This window comes from Haemaphysalis longicornis, unplaced genomic scaffold (genome assembly GCF_048455015.1).
Source record: "Haemaphysalis longicornis isolate Haplotype H1 unplaced genomic scaffold, Haemaphysalis longicornis Haplotype H1 scaffold_3, whole genome shotgun sequence".
Lineage (NCBI taxonomy): Eukaryota > Metazoa > Arthropoda > Arachnida > Ixodida > Ixodidae > Haemaphysalis > Haemaphysalis longicornis.
Genome location: NW_027526335.1, coordinates 97,620,766 through 97,638,449, shown reverse-complemented (window position 1 = coordinate 97,638,449; position 17,684 = coordinate 97,620,766). Strand labels below are relative to the sequence as shown.

The window sequence follows — 17,684 nt, the reverse complement described above, 5'->3', positions numbered from 1 at the left end:
TTTTTTTTAATTTGATGTCGTTATACACCCGGAAACGTGGTACAAAGTAGAACGTTGCCGTTTGAAATTTGCGTCATATCAATCTTTTTTTTTTTTTTTAATGCGCTAACCCACCGTCATGTTGATGCTGTGCTAGTTAACAGCACGTGTCAGTAACCAATTAATTAATTCCTTTTCTGTTTCCCTTGACGTCATTAAAATTTTCCCTATTCTCGTGACGCAAGTGTTATCTGTATCCTAGCAACCTACACAAGCAAATATTCTCGTTTTTTTTTTCAGTTTATATGATGTGTTACCAGCATATGCAAAGCTGTAAATAAATTTTTATGTGTAACATTCCGAAGTCTTACTGTTATGGGAGTTGAGAATGAAATTTTGATGTGGGGTTTTAGTGTTGCAGTGGTTTTTCCTGTTCTTAAGAACAACTACTGGTCGAAGAGAGGCGAAATAAGAAAAAAAAAATGTCAGAAAAATACTTCGCGTCACGCTGTCGGAGCGGTGCCAGCACAACAAAGAAAAACACGCTGTCTGAATTGTCTGCTCGACCGGTGTCAAGAATTGTGTTCGGTTGCTTTAAAGCGCAGAGAACGGGTGAACTCCGCCCGGTCGCCGTATAATGCAGCAATAAATAAATAAATAAAAAAAAATAAATAAATAAATAAATAAATAAATAAATAAATAAATAAATAAATTAGTGGTAAAATGATGGCAATCGTTGCCTCTGCCGCAGCCTGTATGAGCGGCGCTGTACTGACTACGCCCAGACTATACGTGGCCTAAGCCTCCTGCTGCTTGTGATACGATTTGTGCGGAGGGGGGGCTAATGCGCCGAACGTACACCTCGGCTATGATGCGTACCGTAGTGGTTGGATCCGGATTAATTTTGACGACTTGGGTATCTAACGTTTGCCGAAATCTCCACACACGGGCGTTCTCGCTTTTTGCCTCCGCAAAAGCAGCCACCGCTGCCGAGATCGAACCCGCGTCCAAGGGCTCAGAAGCAGAGCGCCTTAGCCACTAGGCCACCGCAGCGGGTTTTCTAGTGATGCCACGGGGGTCGTGAATAGAAAAAATTCACTCCGTATTATCTTGTCACGCATGCAGCTTGAGAGCTGCAATGCAACAGGAAATGACAGCCTATCCCGTTTTCCTTATGAGACGTTATGACGATCAACACACCCTCGGGCGAAGGCGTTGCGGTCAAGTACAAAAAACATCGAAGCCCGTCGAGGAGCTTCGCTTATGCGCAGGCTTTTTGTAAATATTGTCTGTACCAGAAAACCAACACTCCAGGAGGAAGGCTTGATCTTAGACATGGGAGCATGGCTGGCTCCAAGGTGCAATATGTTCGTACGTACTGATTTCAAAGCGCATTTTCGTGACGACCACCATGGCGTCGTCCTTAGGGAACGTGAAGTTAACTGCGAAGACGCCGAAGGACAGGCTGAATAAAGATCATATCGTTATAAGGCAATAGAAGTTGTCGGGCCCCTGATTAATGCGGGATGGTATGAGGGTGAGGCGCAATCTCAAGGTTCTACAGAGATGGTGATGGATGAAAATATAAGAGAGTGGAATGACGTGACGTTGTTCCTCTTGTGCTGGCGGTGTGAGGATTACCTGAGTACCCTCCCTAGAATGAGGGTTACCTCATTCTAGGGTGAATCTGTGATAGGTTACTTTACTAGCGGGAAGACTGCATTGAGAAGGGGCGTGCCTGCGTGAATTTGTTTGCGTTCATCTGTGAACACACTGGTCAAAGCATTCGTTTTTTTCCCCTTTATTGAGCTTTATTGAGCACTTTATTGAGCTTTGCGTGGTTAGAAGGCAGTTGTGGCTGCCAATTTATGCCAGGCAGCGACGTCGGCGGCTCTGGTGACCAGGGATATTTGAACCTCCTGGTGCCTCCTGTCTCCTGATTTGGCTCGCCAGTGCCTCCTCCCACTGCTCATTGGAGGAAATAAGGGGGAAAGGGTCTTTGATGTATCCCCATATGATCAAGGACGTCCAGCCGAAGTCAAGGCATCTTGGACTAGGGATAGAGGCCCACACTTGTGTCTTTGCTCGTTAAGTAAAAATATTTATTCTCTCTCTCTCTCTCTGCCAGTTTCTGATAAGAGGAAATTAACCCTAATTTATTTTTGTCTCTGAGGCGTATGACAAGTTTGGGCGTTTCATTTTTTGGCCAACTGTGGGCAGACAAAATCGCGATGGGTGCGCTTGTCTGCTGTCATCATGATGGTGATCTGGGGACATGGACAGCCTTACTTGATTTCAGAACTACGCGAATGTTTGTTTGTACTATTACTTTATTGTGGTGCAGACTTGTTAATTCGTCTTCCTTGCTTCAACTACACCCCTGTGAGACCTTAATGCGGCAATGTGCGCCGTAGACCGTTACCACTCCCGCGGGAGCGATTGAGGTGGCTCTAATAACTAGCCGAATAAATTACCCAGCCTCTAGAAAAAAACAAGAAAAGAGGGAGGATAAACACACCATCACTAAAAGACCGGCGTCGCGGGTACGCCGGGATCATACTCACGTGAAAAAAATTAACCCGAGCTTCGTTGACACAAGAAAAGTGATAGCAGTAGCACCGGGGGAGGCAAGAAGGCATCTCAGCGGAGAAAGAGAAAAACAGAACGAAAGAAAAGAGGGCCCGAGAAAGAAGAGCACCGTTCAGGCGTGCAAGCTTCATTCAGTCAATAGCCGCGCAGAGGAGAGGCGGAGAGCGGTGTCTCACTGCGCGACCGCCGTCGTATAATTTCTCCCCAACCCCCTCCCGGCAACCCTGATGGCGTCGAAGCAGCAGCGAGCGGACCAAACGGCGAGGCAAATTTCCCCTTCTTAACGACGCCTTATTATTTCGGGCCACGTTCGGAAAGTCTTTGTCTTGCTTCCCCAATGTGACCGGCAGCGCGCCTTGGAAGTGGCCCTGGCCTTCAGGGTCCCCCCGAGTGCCGTGCGCAAAAGAAGAGAGAGAGAGTAAAAAGGATGAGGAAGATGATGAGGCTCACGCGCGGATGGCGCAGCACAAACCGTGGCTGCCGACGAAATACGTCATTTGTAATAATGTCTTCTCTGAGTGGATTCATTCGAGTATATAGCGTGTCCGCCCCGCCAGCATTGCGACAATGGCCGCCCGCGTCCCTCGCGACTGTGTACGAAACCAAAAGAGCAGTTAGGGCCGGGTACGGGAAGAATAAGGAAAGAGGCTGCCCGAGTTACTGGGGGATAGATATGTCGCCTTCCACTGCCGGTAGGGACATTGCGCCGTGGCAAAATGAACTAAAATGAAGCTTCGGCCGTCGCCTGCTCGCTACTTCCGCTGCGGTGACTCGGGACGCCGCACGGAGAGTTTCGCTTCTTTCTTCTGCCCATTCTTAGACAAAAGATCGCTCCTCGTTCTAATGGCGCGGCGCTTAATGTCCCAGCCGTGCTCGGGCAGCAGGAGTCGAGATAGGAACGAGCGGCTGCGGAAGTTTGGACACCGGCGTTTCCTTCGCCCGAGACGGTAACGGTCGCGGGGTCGTCTCTTGCCCGATCGACGCCCCATATGTAAGAACGAGCTCATTTGCATAAAGTGCCTCGGCGCACGCTGCGTAATTTAGGGCTGTATTAGCGTTTGCTGCGTGCGCCGCGCCTGAATGAGTACGAGGTGGATACGACGGGAGAAAGCACGATGAGCGGATGGGGGATCAAGCGCGACTCGTATAAAAGAACGGCGATCGAACTGGGGTAATTCAAGGAAGGCCCAATTTAGGAGCCGACTGCTACCATTTCTCGGCTCTGTGAGAATGGTCTCGGGATATGATCAGGACAAGTCTAGGGTGCAGTTTCCTTCAAGGAATACGTAGTGCTGACTACATCCCGACGGAACTTCGTGTTTTTTTTAATATTAGCCATTAATTATCAATGACTCGCCCCTAGGCTTATTTCTGAATTTCATGGTGGCTAACCTTGCTCGGGCCTAGATATAGCGCAGACTCAGGCGTGTCTGATAATTTGCGCTCACGTAACGCTGAAGAGTTGTTGAGACTAGCTTAAAAGGGCACAACTGCACACTTTGAACTTTGGTGGGATCGCTTATTTATTGAACCGAATACAATACACGGAGCGGCTCTCTTTGGCGGAAATGGATACGCAATTGTCTGCAAAGAAATTGAGCTTTAATTGCAGTTTTGGCGGTTTCTTCAAGGTCTGTTACGTTTATTCGATGAAGGAATTCGGTGTCCTGATACAATGAAATTCCAGTAAAGGAACTCAAAAATACTTTTTTCACGAAAATGTATCAGTCCTCGAGTGCCTTGTAGAGTCACTGGGGCAACTCCATATTTTGTTTCTGGTACAAGAGCCATATCGAGATATTAGAGGTGCACCTGCACTGTCTATTTGCGTTACTGGCTAAGCCTCCCTGGAGCAATTCCATCTGCATTCTCCATATTTCACGTCTGTCTCCTTGCTGCATAGGGTAGTTTATTCGCACACAAAACAGCAGCAGCTTAGTTTGAGCGCAGGGATGTGCTCTGCAACTAACGTCTCAACGTTGTGATCCTTTTCTGTCGAATAGACAGGGAAGAGAGACCACACTTCTGGGTTCCTGCAACCAGATGAAGAGCACCACTGGTGATGTTGTAGTTTCTGAATCATCAAGGGGCCAGAGTAAAACAAGATGTTCTTTTATTTGGAATGCAGACAAAGTCATCCGTTGAACATCTCCCCCCCCCCCCCCCCCCCACGAGAATGGTACGGTGGTTAGTAAGATAACCTGGTGTCGCTGTTGAACACTGTTGAAGTAGCACTCCTGCCGAAGTAACACAGCAACGCCGTACTCTCGGTGACCAGAAAGCTTAACTCAATAAAAAAGCTACAGCGCGAATAGAAACAAGGACACAAAGACGACTGGACGAGCGCTGACCAGTCTTCTTCCAGTCGTCTTTAGCGCTCGTCCAGTCGTCCTTCTGTGTCCTTGTTTCTATTCGCGCTGCAGCTGTTTTTTTTTTTAATGAACTACCAACCCTCCCAACAGTACCCTTTCTTAAGCTTAAATCAAGGGGCTTTAGAAGTGGGCGGCCTGAACACTAGATAACATTTTCGAGCATTCGCAGCGGAGCCTTGCACTCATTATATTGACTCGCATGTTGCTCATTTGCGAATAAAACAGCTTGCGGCGTGCGTGCTTTAATTGAATCACATCACATATTTTGTCAGCCTTCATTAGTTTCCTTATACTACGCTTTTATTCATTCGCACATTAATTACTGTATATCGTCTCGGGCCAATACGTATGCGCACACCTTGCCTCCCTCCAAACTATTAAAAATTGATCTATTAAAATACTTACCTGTAGTCCTTGTCGCAGTCCGCGAAAGCACTCCTGTAAGCCAACATCCTCAGAATTGATAACAATTTCAAATACAACGTAGGCATTTTATTGTTCAAGGAAATGAGTAATCAACCTTTTCTGTTCATCATCCCTCAATTCTACTCATTAAATATTAATCCGACAAGGTTTGCACTTAATCACAATTCTGTTTTACCTCTAGTCTTGCCAACTCTGGCAAACAAACAGCGTACATCATTGGAATCAGGCTCTGAAGCCCGATACCACCGGCTATCAAAAAATAGCTGTGGCTTAGCTCTGCTAACCCTGGATATGCAAAGCGCAAGCTTGGCTTAGCCTGGTTAAGTCCTGGTGTGCAGAACCTGCGTTTCTCTACGGTTGTGGTCCCGCTCCAGTCATTTTCCGAGCTCAACGGCGTGCTCTTCTTCGGTTTCCGACACTAGATTCGCGCGCTTGGCTTTAGGAACCCTCTTCAGTGAAGCAGCTCGCCGGGCGATATCCGCGGGGTGGTGAGACGCCGCTTGCCTCCAGCTCCCGCGCACTGCTCAGAGAAGACGGCCGGGCCTCGCTCTCATCCATGGCCAAGTCCGCATGCACGCGGCGAGTCACGTGGTCAGGCGGCGACCCAGCTGCGGAGAGTGCATGCGCCAAGCCGGCAGCGGCGGCGAATAGCGAACGCGGCCATCGGCGGAGCTCGGACCGGCGAGTGACGTAATGCGTGACCAAGTAGCTTAGAGAAGCCCATAGCATGAGGGTTAAGAGTACAAGGAAAATAGGGAAAGATAAAGTAACAGACGGAGAAATAAAGAAACAACCTCGGAATAGCGAACGCGGCCGTCGGCGGAGCTCGGCCCGGCGACTAACGGGATGCGTTGCTAAGGGTACGGCGCAATTGCTGTCAAATGAAAGTAAAATTCCCCGCGACGGTTAAAACGCTCGACGGGAATAGTAAAGCTTTGCTTCAAAACTCCCGCACTATTGGCAAATCTTGAATAGAACTGAGAACTTTTCTCTCCTCCATGCCTCAACCTCCAGCTGGGTCTGGTGACGTTAGCAAAAAAATATCCCAAGAAGAAAACTGCGCCGCCTGTAAAGGGTGCACCACCGCAAATAGTTATAACAGTGAAGCCGGCTTTCGCGCCTGCTCGAGTGTGAGCACAGGGAGCATATGCTTAGGTGCTCCCCTTACTATACCATTTTAAAGGTGATAGCCTTTCTGGGGCTACCAAAACACAAAAAAAAAATGGCTCAGCTAGCACTAGTGGTGCAAGGCTGGAAAAACAGCGGAGCTGTGGGCCGATCAAGCTTCTTCCCCTCTGGGATCCGTTGTCAGTGTGGGGGACCGATTGGAACGCCCTTGTAAAATCCGGCTAAACTCGGCCTCACCCGTGCCTAGCAAAACCTAAAAAATTTGGTATAACCGGAAGAAGCTAGGTCGACCCCGAGCTCCGCTGTTTCTCCAACCTTGTACCATTAGTACAAACTGCGGCAATTTTTTACTGACCACATACCCGTCCCAATACCCTCTCGTCCAAATAAATAAATGTTCGCACTCAGATACACCGCAACTCTTTTTTTTTTTTTTTTTGAAAAAGTATTTAATCAGCGTTTTTGTATACCGCTGAAAATAGATGTGATTCTTTTTCTATTTCTCTACTTTTATTTCCTTTTTTAAAATTCGTAACGACCTTACAACTGCTTAGGAGTGGTGAATGTTTATCTGCGTGGTCTTTGCTTTTGTCTACCGAATTTTTTCGGCAATTTTTTGTCGGATTCCTCGTGTTGCCTAGGATATATTCCATGAATAGCGTTTGCTATTGCTGTTGGCTGTCGTAATTAATTTCCCTACTTTCACTACCGTAGGAGGTCTATCACTATGGGACCTCCTTCGGTATACACAATGTTTGTAATCCGTTTATCGCAAGAATAAAAATACCACTCACTCTTACTGTGTGGCACACGATGCCTGTACGTGTCATTACGGTGTAATGTGCTCATTAACACGAGCGTAGTGATCGGCGCATTGATGGCATTGGCGACTTCGATGAACACTACTGTAAAACTTGAGTGAGCAGGAAAGTTTATATGCACACACATACAATCAACTTTTGCTATGGCTCCAGAGCTAGACCCAAATCTGTATGTGGACGCACGTTGCGTGTTACCCGTGGTCGTCACGCCCAAAAGTAAAGAGCGTTCATTTCACTATGGTTGGCTCTTGTAACAATATAGGTGTCGCCGAACTGTTTTCGCTCTATGGGCAGAAAGGAACGTTCCACGGATAGCAGGGCCATGAAGGTAAACCGGCAATATTGGGAACAAAGGCAGAACAAACGCCTTCCCAAATGACCAAACAGCTTAGGGAAGCCTATCGCATGAAGGTTAACAGTACAATAAAAATGGGAGAGAGAGAGAGAGAGTAAGAGAGGGAGAAATAAGGAAAGCCCTTCGCAAAGATCCTGCAGCTCCCGCACGTTTTATTCCCGCCAAGATTTGTGGGCCGCCGCCTTCTCCGTACGCCGTGCGGGTTACGCCGCGTGGCGAATGTATAGCTTGCAGCAGAGAGGGAGCCGTTCCAGTTCTGCTCCTGGAAGAAGGGGGCTCTCGGAGCTCCCATTGTGAGTGGCGGCGCGAAACGTGACACCCACGGCGAGCGGAGACGTCGGCGGCAGCGGCGGCGATTGGCTCGAGTCGATATCGGCGGCCGGCAATCTCCTCTCGCGCGCGCCCGGGATTTCCACAAATTAGGCTGTTAACGTAATGGAGTGAGGTGATCTGTTCTCTACGAGCAACGAAGGCGGCAACGGTGGAGGGCGAGCGTGGTGGGGTGAGCGTCGGGACAAACTCTCCTCTCGCTGCGAGGGCACCGGCGTGCGATAAAGGTCGGCTCAAATGGTGGCCCGCAGGCTGAGGCAGACACCGGCCGTTGCTCGGGGCCTCGGTTAATTTCGCTAATCAAACCCTGTTGCCCTCAAGCTGCCGCCGCCGCCGCCGCCGCAACGCTGTTCTTTTGTGTCGCGCTAGTTCCTTTGTCGACTTGTTCGTTGCCCTCGTTCGACGCTCATTAACGGCGCAAGGTGAAGAGGTTAGTCCGCAGTGCTGCCGCATAATTTTAATGATGCGTCGGTAAATTTGTCAAAGCCCGACAAATTGGGCAAAGTTCGCAAGAGTACTCCAGAAATTAAACTTCAGACTTGGGGGTTAATAACGAGATCGCCGTCAACCCAGAGTACGTGTACGATATATCCGTGTTTCTTTTTAAGGGCGGTCCGTCCCTTTCACATTACATGGAATAGTTCGGGTGCATGGTTTTAACAGGTAACATCAATTCTGGTGGTGTTATTTCGGGTAATGGGTGTCGCTAGTTCGTTACGCAGCCGACGAGGTGATGTGAACGCAGAAGTTGAACTAGAAGTGATGGAGAGAGAGCTCTGTAATTTTGTTTGAGACAAACAGATGAGTTTGTATGGAGGCATAAGCACTGTCAAGCGACTCTGTTTGGGAGAAGGGGAATAAAGGGAGCGTGTGGAAAGAGAATGGTACTGAAGGCTAAGTTGAGGGAGAGATAAGGGTATTATTACGCGCTGTTTACAGAATATTACTGACTATTCTGAGTACCGTTTAAGTATGGCAGTACAGCCAGACGGCGCCAGAGATAGACGTCCTTGCTTAGTGTCCCCAAATATCCCTATGATTAAGTCCAGCTACCAAGCGTTTAATGAAGCAGGCCCTAGGTTAACCCCTCACTCCAGGGCTGACTATTCAGCATGCTGGGCATTCCCCTTGCGATCTTGAGCCCGTTCTACATGCTGCGAGATTTAGCTACGAGTTCGACACTGCGGCGCCACTCGTGCGGAAAAACGATGTACCGGGTGTTCAAAATTAAGTTTCATGGCGTTCTTGAAAGTACGCCCTGGGAAGCAAGCGAAGACCACCTGTGCAAATAAGTTACGTGGCCAGGGGCACACAGAGTGAGATTATAATTATCGCTATCAGCATCCCAATTAACTAAACACGAATGATTATCTTTTTGTTGGCTGCAGTGAGTGGGCATGCTTTTATTTAGAAGTTAGAGGCAGTCGTGTTTTTACACAGTACTGGCTGGAACAATTCTCGCTCCGAGATATCCAACTCTAAATTTTAATTGTCGTTCGCATGATTAAACAGGCAAGAGAGTTAGGATTGGTCAAAGCTCCTCCCCGATGTGACGGGGCTGTTGTGGTCCGCGTTTTGTCTGACAATGAACGCGAGGCATTACCAAAGGTGATAACTGTCCCCCGTCCCCTCTCGGCTGGAGAAATCAAGATATGTGCGCAACAACCGCAATAGTCCCGTCACATCAGGGAGGAACTTTGCACCGATCCTAAATATCTTGCATGCTCAATCGTGCAAACGAAAATTAAAATTTGGATTCGGATATCTCCAAGTACAGACGCTCTTAGAATTGTTCCAGCTGATACTGTGTAGAAACACGACTGCCTCTAACTTTTCAATACAGACACACCCACTTACTGCAGCCAACAAAAAGGTAGTTATTTGATTTTAGTTAATTTGTCTTCTTACAGCGATAATTATTATCCCACTTAGTGTACCCCTAGCCACATAATTTATTGGTACAGGTGGTCTAGACCCGCACTGCATTTAGCGTGCTTGCGTGTGCGGTTGTGCGCGTGGTTGTAGTAGTGCCAATTTAAAATTGGGGTCGGAGTAGAGGGGTGGCGGTGGCCCAAAGGGCCCCCGCGACGTCCAGGGCTCAGGCCATGACGGTTTCTTGGGTTGCCAGGTCAGAGCTCCCCAAAACATGCTCCCAATGAGAGGGGGAGCAGAAAGGGGGGGGCGAGGTCGCGGGCACACTCACACTGGGAGTGGAAGAGTGTGTCCAGCGCGCCACATCAGGGGCAGTGAGGGGAGGCGAATTGGTGTGGGTGGGTGTGCACAAGGAGAGTGCGGTGCGGGAAAGGGTGGGTTTATAAGAGCCGGCGGAGTAAGTGAAGGGTGTGCGGGAGGTAGGTTCCTGCGGACGAGGCGATAATGTTGAGTTATGTCCCTGTACGTGAGAAGGATCGAGTGGAACGTTTCGGGGATGCCGTGTGTGGGCGTAAGAGAAACGGGAACCCGAAATATTAAAGCTCGGGCGTATTTGTGTGCCGTCTCACTGCAACCTAAGCCGGTGTGGGCCGGAGTCCACAGCAGCATAACGGGGTGGGCAGGGGGATTCTTAAGAAGAAGTTTGAGGGCAGCAAGGGAAATGACGCCCTTTATGTTCGTTTCCCTGAAGACACACCATTGGGAACTGTTGCTGTTTGGTGTACGTTAATAGCCCGAAATTGTTGAGAGAAAGGGCTTACACCGGCTACGTTCATATTACGTCGGTGAACTTCGCAAAATGTTTCTTTTAAAAAATTCTTCAATATATCAAAGCGAAAATCTAAAAAAAAAATGAGAGCGGCAATGCAGATAAAGACACGTGGGGTTACACACTCCAAGTACTGTCTTCATTTTAAAAGCCGCAAACGGCGGTTGGAATAAACTAAGTAGGTTACCCAACCTTTTATCCTTGTTGGCCTTTCATCCCATAAACTCGTAAAAGACTTCACTGATCCTTTTTTTTAATTGGATTTCGTTATGCGCTACTCAAGAGCGTGCATATTTGCGTGCGGTTCAAGAAAAAAACATTGCCGGATGCATTCAACGCCAGTTTGGCGAGTGATTGGTAGCGAATAGGGAAAACCATAGGCGCCTGTAGAATTTAGGGATGTAAAACTCTTATCAGAGTACAGCTTTTCTATTTCATTTTTTCTCCGAATCGTGAAAAAAGTATTCTGGACACTATTGTGACACACAAACGCTACTGTCGATATTTAACACCCAGTGACTCTTAATCTTTTCCGCCTTATTCGAGTTTTTTTTTTCTTTTTTTTGCTTTCCACCACATATGGTCTTTGTCCTGGGATAAAAATTCACGCCGGATGAAAGAATCGCCGCTGAACCGATATGCGAGTTACAAACATGGCTGCTCGAAGAGAAAAGTAAAATAGTTGCCGGTCTAAGAAGCTTCCTTCCTTCCTCTTTTTTTATTTTCCTGCACGTGCACTCTCAGCCAGCATAATTATCCCGCAAAAATATGTCGCAGAAAGTCGTTATTCTTCTTTATATTGTAGTACGTCCCCGCATCTATTAATTCCCGGTCTTACCTATGTACGTCCCGCTCACATTATGGTTCGCCACGCCATCACTGTTCATTTTTATTTGCAATCTACTCGGTAATTTTCGCGTCCCTTCATCCCACCCTGCTTCACAGCGTCCCCCAATCCGTTGTGAACATTATCGATTAAAGTGCGATCGCTCGCCCCTTGCCGATTTATTTTCCGTTTTTCACCTGATTTCTTGCGTGGGAAGAGGCCGGAAACGCCGCGAAAAATGTGGAACAAGAACCTTATCAGAACCAAAATAAATTTGCTCTCGGAAGCGAGCTGTTTCTCGCTATATATATATAAAAAAAGCGCTGACAAATAAAATATGCAGAAAAAAAATTAAAAACACCGAGCGACATAGGGTGTCTTATCGTCCCTGAGCATCATGAACGTTATGGGTGCTAAGATAGACAGGGAGAAAAACGGTAAACGAGGAAATTAGTTAAAGCACCAGGCAGAAGCAATATACCCCCGCATACAGAGGCAGCGTCGCGGCGCCCCAAACGTGCTCATAAAAGAAACGGCCCAAAGTGCGCTCAAGAGATTGCAGTTATTTGTTGCTCAGTGGGCTTACGATAATTAAAGGGGCATTTAAAATAACAGAGCGGCGCGAAGTTTAAATACAGAGCTGAAGCGACGGCCCGAACGCGTTTTGAGCTGCACGAAAAAAAAAAAAAAAAGAGAAAGGAAGCGAGAGGAGGGAGAAGAGAATGGCTGTACGCGATATAAAGAGGCGGTCAGACAAAAATGTACGCCATCATTTCATTTTTCACATTCGAACGCTCTCTCAAAAGCCTCCTTAAATACAATTTGCTCTTTTTTTGTTTTTTCATCGAGCCAGCTTCTTGTTTGTTCGGCGCTTAATTATTAAATGTGCCGGATTCATCTAGCTCTTGAGTGCCCGAAACTTCTCCCATTTGCTTTTTAGTCTGTCGCTCATAATTGCCTTTCTTTTTCTCTCTTCCTCCGCAGCAGCAGAGCGCCGGAAGCCTCGAAGCTTGCATTAGCGAAACGATTTCGACTTATCGCGAAATCTAATTAAACAGGGCACTCATTTATTATTGCCGTTTTGCCCACGTGCTTGCGGGCAGCCAGCGCAGGCACCGCGGCGTCGAACGGTTCTCGTTTGGCAAGAGCGCCGTCGTCTCATTTTTGTCTCGGAGCCGATCGTAGGAAACCGCGAGATAATTTGATTCCCGCTATAGCTGTTTGTCTGTCGCGCATGTGGCGAGTCTCTTCTGTTAACGCGTTTAATTTCTCGGAACAAACCCACTTTTCTGTACGCTCCCTCGTGCTTTTATTCGGCGATCCCGCGGCGTTGTAATTAGGGAACACGTTTCTTTCTTTTTTTCCCCTTCTGGGGAAGTTTATTTCGTAAGCTAAAAGTTTCGAGATTTCTCCAGAACAATGCGCGATAATGTGTTCAAGCGGAGACGGCAAGCTTTGGCGAACTTTCGCTCCCTCCGAAGAATGCCGTTTCAACTTTCCGGTGGCGGAACTTACAGGCGTGCCTTCTTCAAATTTGGCTTTCACCTCAACTACGGCAGGGAAAGTAAAAGGTGAAAGCCACATAGTGCCGAGTAGCAGTAGTCTGCGTAGCTTGAGTTCGGAAAGGCATGTGAAAAAGAGCGGAAATAGTGTTGATTGTCTGCTTGCATGCCGCGGTCAAAGCCACTGACGGATTTGACTGGCGAGGACTCGTCCAAGTTTAGAGAAACTTTCGTTCACGCGCTTTAGAAAAGCCCTCACCAAAGGCGAACTTCATCGTCATTGCATTACCTAGCTACTCGACAGATTTTGGTGCGTTATCGGTTCTTGCGTGCGTGCAAACTTCTTTTTAGGCGCGTTGGAAAAATAAAACACGTTTGTCTGTACAGCGAATTGAATCCACAACTATTTTAGAACCGAGAGTGGTGGTTGGGGTAAACATTAATTGAGCTGTTCTGTGAGGGTGGTCCCTAAGTCCAAGGATTTATGAAACAATCAGGCGGTCTTTGCTATCGACCTCAAAAACAGGCCTCCAGTTGACCGCTGGTCATCACGTTCTCTCTCCAACAGCCCATGAATAGGGAGGGGAGAGCAAAGGAGGGGAAGGTTTTCGATATTGCACCCCACACGACCAGAATAGGCATGCAGAATACGCATACGCTGTTGTGAATGCGCATTGCAGAGTTCTTTTTCAACACGCGTGGTTTGTTTTGACGTTTCACATCTGAAAGGAGGAGGAAAGCGCGCTTCACTCGAAGCGCACGATACGGCGATAGCCCGGCGTTTTTTTCCCCCCCAGAATGGGGCACTTGAAACCTTGTTTTTTTTTAAAAAAAGGCATGAATAAGTGCGAGGGCTGGATGCCGGGTCCATAATATCGCAACCGAACCATCTTTGAATTTTTTTTTTTATTTGTGAGCCAAAGCGTGTGGCAGAATAAACTGTTTCACAATCCATCGACCCTGTTTTCCAGGCTTGGCTAGTATTTCGGAATGACACCGTCGCGCTTTTCATGCTTATTTCTCCCACTCAAAGTACTGTTCGTCGTCACTCGCAGGTTGTTCGGCACTACCGGCCTTTGCTCAGCGTGCAACAAGACCATCCCAGCCTTTGAGATGGTCATGAGAGCACGCGGCAACGTCTATCACCTGGAGTGCTTTGCCTGTCAGCAGTGTAATCATAGGTGAGTTCGATCTCTCGCTTTGGCTTCTTTTACAGCCCGATATGACAGGGTGAGTATGCGTGGCGAAATAAAATTGAATTCGAAATTTTAATTAAAATAACGAGACTTATTTTTATATTTACTATTTTAAAGCCGTGTAGCAGCCATTTCAATCACGCTTGGCTACTGCAGAATGCGTGTTCGCGGGTGCCTTTGCCACCGGCACGACTAGTTGTGGCCAAAAAGGATGATTTTTTCACAGCAGCTGTTGTAAAGGGCTTCAAAAGTTTCGCGCTAGTTTTTTTCCCCTCTGCGTCCGATATAATATTTAGGATAGCCAACTTCACAGCAAAACCAAACTCTGAGAAAAAGCTGCCCTAACGGAGAGGCCGAGAGGCTCTATTTCGCTTGTATGGAACTAACAGGCTTCCGCCCGTGCTTCCATAATGGGCCTTTTCATATCTGTGCGTCCGTAGCCTTCATGTACTTGTTTGTGAGATTTTTTGTTTACCGTCGTGCCACCCTCCGCTCATCTGTAATGTTGCCATCTGCTGATCTATAACCGGCGTGGACTTACACGTGCGTAAGTAACAGCCGGCAAAAGACTTTTGCCGATAACATTGTTTGGCGGCGTCATTCTACGAATGATTTACACAAGAGTTGTGTTGTGGTTGATAATCTCAGTGCGTGCCACGCATTCAATGCTTCAGAATGTTTCGTCCTCTATCGTGGCTTCCCTCCATACTAGATACGGCGCAAAACGTACTAGTCCTACCATTGCATTTTATTGGCAGGTGTAAGGCCCAACCCCCTCTGCCCGCCCTGTTCTTTCAGGACGCTTTTCCTGCTCCCAAAATGTATGTAAATAATTTATCTAACACTTCCGAGTGGCGACTTGTAGTTTGCATGCTCACGTGGCAAAGTTGTGATAGTTTGAAACACAATCCGCGTTGTTGATCACACACAGCACACGGATTCTGGTCAGCACCAGCAAGACAGACTTGCGTGGTCCTTACAGCCGTGATGGTGCCACTAGGATTCGGGCAAGCGGGTATCGTTCTCAAATAACGTTTTAGGGCGAGAGCAATCAACGACCCATTGAGCGAAAAAGCCGGCGTACCGTCCGTAACAGAATAATGCCACCTTCGGAGAGAGAGAGAAAACATTTTATTGATACTCAAGGATCAGGTGAGGGGGTGGGGGCGGTCCAGCGGGCCGGCGCGACCGCCAGGGCCCGGGTGAAGCTTTCGGTAGCACGAGGCGTTCCATAGGGCGAGTTTAAACTCTGCAGCGGCGAGACATGGCCGTCGATGCCTGTACACCGCCGACGAAGTGAAGGGAAGAACACGGCTGAAGGAGCCAACAGACAAACGTCGAAATTCACCATCGTCGTCGCAACTCCTAATAAAGGGGGGGGGGGGGGGGAGCAGGAACGAGCGGCGGTGCAACGCGTGGGAGACAGATCGAAGCGATTCGAAAGTGTAACGGCGAATACCAACGCAAGCACCTCGAGAGGCAATATTCAATGCGCTTCCACAGCGCGAGGCAGAAGCAAGACTTGTAAGGGTTTCAATTGAACATTGCTTTTCTTGCCTTCCCAACCCATGAATGCTGAGGCATCCTTGGATTTTTTTTAATGCTTCTCAGCAATAAAGTGTGTGTCAGTGATATCCATGAGTCGTTGAACTCGAGCAAGAAGAGGGGAGCGGTGGTGAAGAGAGAGAGAGAGAGAGAGAGAGAGAGAGAGAAGAGAGAGAGAGAGAGAGAGAGAGAGAGAGAGAGAGAGAGAGAGAGAGAGAGAGAGAGAGAGAGAGAGTCAGGAACGTCACCTTCAAGGCCAGACTCGCAAGGCTGTTCGCTATTGAAGCCGTTCGTGTCTGGCTGACAATCACATGTTCATGATGTGATTGGGCTGCTTGGGGATCGAAGATCACTCGTACGGTGAACAGTTCGTTACCTCCGTCCCTCCCTGCATACATCATTATGCCCTCAAATGGGCGTCATAATCTAGCCTTTAGAAAGTGGCCATTTCCACAGTGACCAATGCTACAGGTGTTGCACAGCCTGCTCTCGGACACTACAAGCCGCAGTCAGGGGTACTACGACCGATTTTAATGACCATGCTTACAACTAGAAATGGACGTGGAAAGCTCTGCCTGAAAATCTTGTGTAAAAGGATATACAGTAGAACCTCCTTAATTCGGACCAACGGATAATTCGAACTGGTCCATTGTCCCGGTCAAGTGACGTCTATTTGAATTGAGGAAAAATCTGGCTAATTCGAACTGAAACACGTGCCGCGCGGTTAATTCGAACAATATTGCCTGTCTGCACAGACTACTTTTCATGAAATTTAAAGCCGAAGGCCAAGGACTAGTTTCCGAGGTTATACAAACCCGTAACCACGTGCTTGCTCCGCGTACACTGAAGCAGCTGACATCAACCACACGATCATCGCACTATGGACCGTGGTCCGCAAGTGCGCGCGTGCCTCTTCGGGTTCGCATCTCGAACTGACCATGACCTGTAATTTTACAATACCAAACGCATCAGCCCGGATTGGCCAACCAAGCCCTCTCCTTCAACTCTGGCCACTCTCGCCCAATCGGTAGCCTTCCCAGCGCTTCAATCATGTGACCAGTTCAGCTTGGGGCGATGCGTGGTGGAGAGCGGCAACGTTGGCAAAACATGCTCCGCCGCGGCTCTGAGCTTTCTAGCGCTTGCGCGAGCGCCATTTATTTGACAATCTCGAACATCGGTTGCCTTGGCAACAAGGCAGAAACCGCTCTCGAAGTCAGTTACGGTTCCGTGATCCCGGTTCAGCTCGGGGCTCCACCTCGCGACATGTGGGCACTGCAGGCGTACCACTCACTCCCATTGGCAAGTGCGGGATGCGTTTGGCATTGTAAAAATACTGGAGGCGATGCCATGGCGCATGCCGTACTTTCGCAGCACGTAAGTATTGAAAGTGCACTCCGAAGGACGTGCAATACCCCATATTTTAGCCCGCATGCGTTTCTAATACTGGCAGCGTGCGCTGTACCGCCAATCAAAGGGACCCCGCTAGATCGAACTCCGGCCAATTAGACCAGATTTTCTGCCCCCTCGGAGTTCGAATTAAAAAGGTTCGACTGCACATCTTTATTGGGCACTTGTCATGTACATTGATTGAACTACGTCATTTTGTCCCCGATAAAGAAAATGGCATGACCGGTCATAAAAATTAATCCTCCCGACGTCGCCTAAACCTGCACGTCACCGTTGCGTTTAAGGCCCACAGAATTAAGAAAATGGTTATTAGCCCACGTAAGCGGAACCCGCCAAAGGGGACACCTACTAGTGCTGCTTACAACTGCTCATTCGAAGACGCGTCGTTCAAATATACCTTGACATGCACAGTGAAACAACATCTCACGCTTACCAATATGCTTTATGGAAGGAATTCATCTAAAAACCGCGAGTCAGTGTTGAACAATAGCACAACGTTTTACTCAC

General features: G+C 48.2%; 1 protein-coding gene across 1 annotated transcript in view; it reads left to right on the top strand.

The window, feature by feature from the left end:
• The window catches only part of LOC144174916 (uncharacterized), a 129,908-nt gene that overhangs the window by 107,821 nt on the left and 4,403 nt on the right, over positions 1-17,684 (top strand). The window contains exon 3 of the mRNA XM_077703901.1: positions 14,085-14,210. Coding sequence (XP_077560027.1) covers positions 14,085-14,210 — 126 coding nt within the window. The remainder of the gene's footprint in view (positions 1-14,084; positions 14,211-17,684) is intronic.